General features: G+C 61.4%; 1 protein-coding gene across 1 annotated transcript in view; it reads left to right on the forward strand.

Moving 5' to 3' along the window:
• The window catches only part of PLEKHN1 (pleckstrin homology domain containing N1), a 20,427-nt gene that overhangs the window by 2,684 nt on the left and 15,275 nt on the right, over positions 1-2,468 (forward strand). The window contains exon 2 of the mRNA XM_017743970.1: positions 1,293-1,498. Within this exon, the coding sequence (XP_017599459.1) occupies positions 1,293-1,498 (206 nt within the window). The remainder of the gene's footprint in view (positions 1-1,292; positions 1,499-2,468) is intronic.

A 2,468-nucleotide genomic window follows, 5' to 3' on the forward strand; every position in this document is an offset into this window, starting at 1 on the left:
GGGGATTTCCTATTTCCCGGTGGTTTCGGGGGTGCTGGGCGCTGTCGGAGCCCGGGGCCAGCTCGCCCCAAGCGCCTGGGATGGAATTCTCAGCCGGCGGGGAATGCCAGCCCTCGGGAGAAGCGCCACTGCGTTAATTTTTGTTTGGGTAATTACGCTCCCCCCGGCGGGACGAGGCGCGGAACACCTGATGTTCCCTGTTTTCACTCGAGAGTGTTTTTACTCAGAGTTGTGGTGCTTGTTGTGAAAAAACAACATTCCCGCTCCTCGTGCTTTAGGGAGAAAGCCCCAAATCCCAGCACTCCGCCGTGGGATTGGTGTTTGTAAACCCCAGGGAGGAGCAGCAGAAAATACCCCGTGAAATCCTTGTGGGATCTGGGCGCGGGGCTGGCCGGGGCAGCGCTCAGGTACCGCGGCCATGGGTGGCTGTCCCAAAATAGAGCCTCCCAGGGAATGCACTGCAGGCTTCCCGGCTTTCCCACTGCTCCCATCAGCACAGCCAGAGCTCCCCGGGCTGGAAAAGAGCTCTGGGGGGAGCCAGGTGATTCCTCATGAACCTGCCAGCCCTGTCTGTGTTGGGCTCAGTGTCTGGGCTGTGCCAAAACCCCCCCAAGCTCTGCCAGGCTGAGGGGTTTCTGATGAAAAGGAGACACTGAACTGTCCCCTTGGTGTCCTGTGCTGCCAGAAATCAGAGGCAAACCTGTGGAGTCTGGGGAGTTACTCTGGGGTAGAAGAGAGGGGATCCCTCGGGGAATTTGGGCCTGGGGGGTCTCACATCAGGGCCCTGTGGTGGAGCAGCCAAGCCCCAGAGCTCCTCCAGTCCCACTGACTCCCAGCTTCCCACGCCCGCGGGGATTATCCTGGTTTTGTGCCGCAATCTGAGGAAGGAACTGCTGGGAAGTCCCAGCAAAGCAGTCCCAGCGCTTCCCAACAGCACCAGTAGCTGCCTGGTACTGGTGTGCACGCAGGGAGAAACTGGGAGAGGGAGGAACGGCAGAGGGAAGCCACAGAGGCAGAAAGGAGCCCGGTCTGTGGGTACCTGCGGATCCATCCCCACTCCGGGGGCCTGGCAGGAGCTGCCAGGGCTGGGCTTGGTCTTTGTGCTCTGCCGTGGAACATCTGCCCCCGGTGCTGGTCTGGGGGCACAGACGAGCCAAGCTGATCGTGGGGCTGAGCAAGGAGCTGTAGAAAAGCAGAGAAACGCCAACAAGTACAGGACAAGTCCCGTTCCAGTTCTCCCAGGCTTTGTCAGCCCTTGGCCGGGCTGGGATGATTCGAAAGCCCGTGACAAGTGGCTTGCTTGGCGTCCTGGCTTCCTTATTTCTGGGCAGGATTCACTGTGCCTCAGCCTGGGTTTCCATGTGTGTGTTTTGAGGATGTTTCTCCTTCCCTTTGTAGACAAAATGGCAAGAAAAAGCTGCCCAACTTTTTTGGGATGGACGGAGGGCAGGAGAGAGACACGACCACGGACAAAATCCTGCAGTATATTCCAGCGAAGGCAAGTGCCAGCACCTCCAGCCTGCTCCCCACTGCTCCAGGGGTTTATTCCCACCCACCCCGAGCGCAGCACTCAGGAGGGATGTTGGGTTTGGGTCTGGGGGTAGCAGCAGCTCTGTCCCAAGGAGATGGAGCCCAGGAAGGGATGAGCCCCTCCCAGCAGCTGAGTTCCCTGCCCAGGGTCCCCGTGCAGGTGTGGAGGGGACCTGGATCAGCCAGGAGCTGTGATGGGGTGCGGGGTGATGCTGGGAGCCACTCAGGGGACGCGGCGACATCTCCCCCCAACCTTTGCTCTCAGTTCTTTTGTTTCTGGGTCGCCCGCGAGGGAAGGGAAAACCTGAGCGAGCTTTGGCAGGTGGGGTGATTCATTCCCACGCCGGAATGAGACGGAGCAGGAGTGGATTAGCAACGAGCCTGGGAAGGGAATCAGGAAGGGCAGGGCAGCCCCGGGCACGGCCCAGCCTCGTGGCCGCATGGCCCCGTTCCCAGCGCTGCCCGGGGAGAGCGGAGGGAAACTGGGAACCCCCGCGCGTTTGGGGGGTCCCGCTGGGTGGGCCAGGGGTGTGGGGGGGATTTGGGGCGCATTTGGGCCGTGCTGGGTGTTCATGGATCCCGTCCGTGTGCATGTGGGGAAGGGGAAACTGAGGCACAGCCTAGGTGCCAGGCAGAGGGAATTCCAGGAAGGGCTCCCTGCGGGAATCAGCTGGATCCAGAGGGGTGAGGCAGGTCCCAGATGGATCCTGGGTGCTTCCCTGGGCAAGCAGGACAAGCTGCCAGTGTTAGCGGGTCCCGGAGAAGGGATCCTGGAAGAGGTCACTGGGAGATGGCTCCTTTGGAAACCCCAGGGAGTGCGGGATCTCTCCAGGGACGGAAGGAAGGAGGGTGGGGCAGGCTTCTAGCCTGGGGCAGAGGGGATGCAAACTCCCAGGCTCCCTGTGTGGCCCGGAGGAAGGCTCGGCTTTGCCCCGTTC

The sequence above is a fragment of the Corvus brachyrhynchos genome, unplaced genomic scaffold, assembly GCF_000691975.1.
Source record: "Corvus brachyrhynchos isolate BGI_N302 unplaced genomic scaffold, ASM69197v1 scaffold68, whole genome shotgun sequence".
Classification (NCBI taxonomy): domain Eukaryota; kingdom Metazoa; phylum Chordata; class Aves; order Passeriformes; family Corvidae; genus Corvus; species Corvus brachyrhynchos.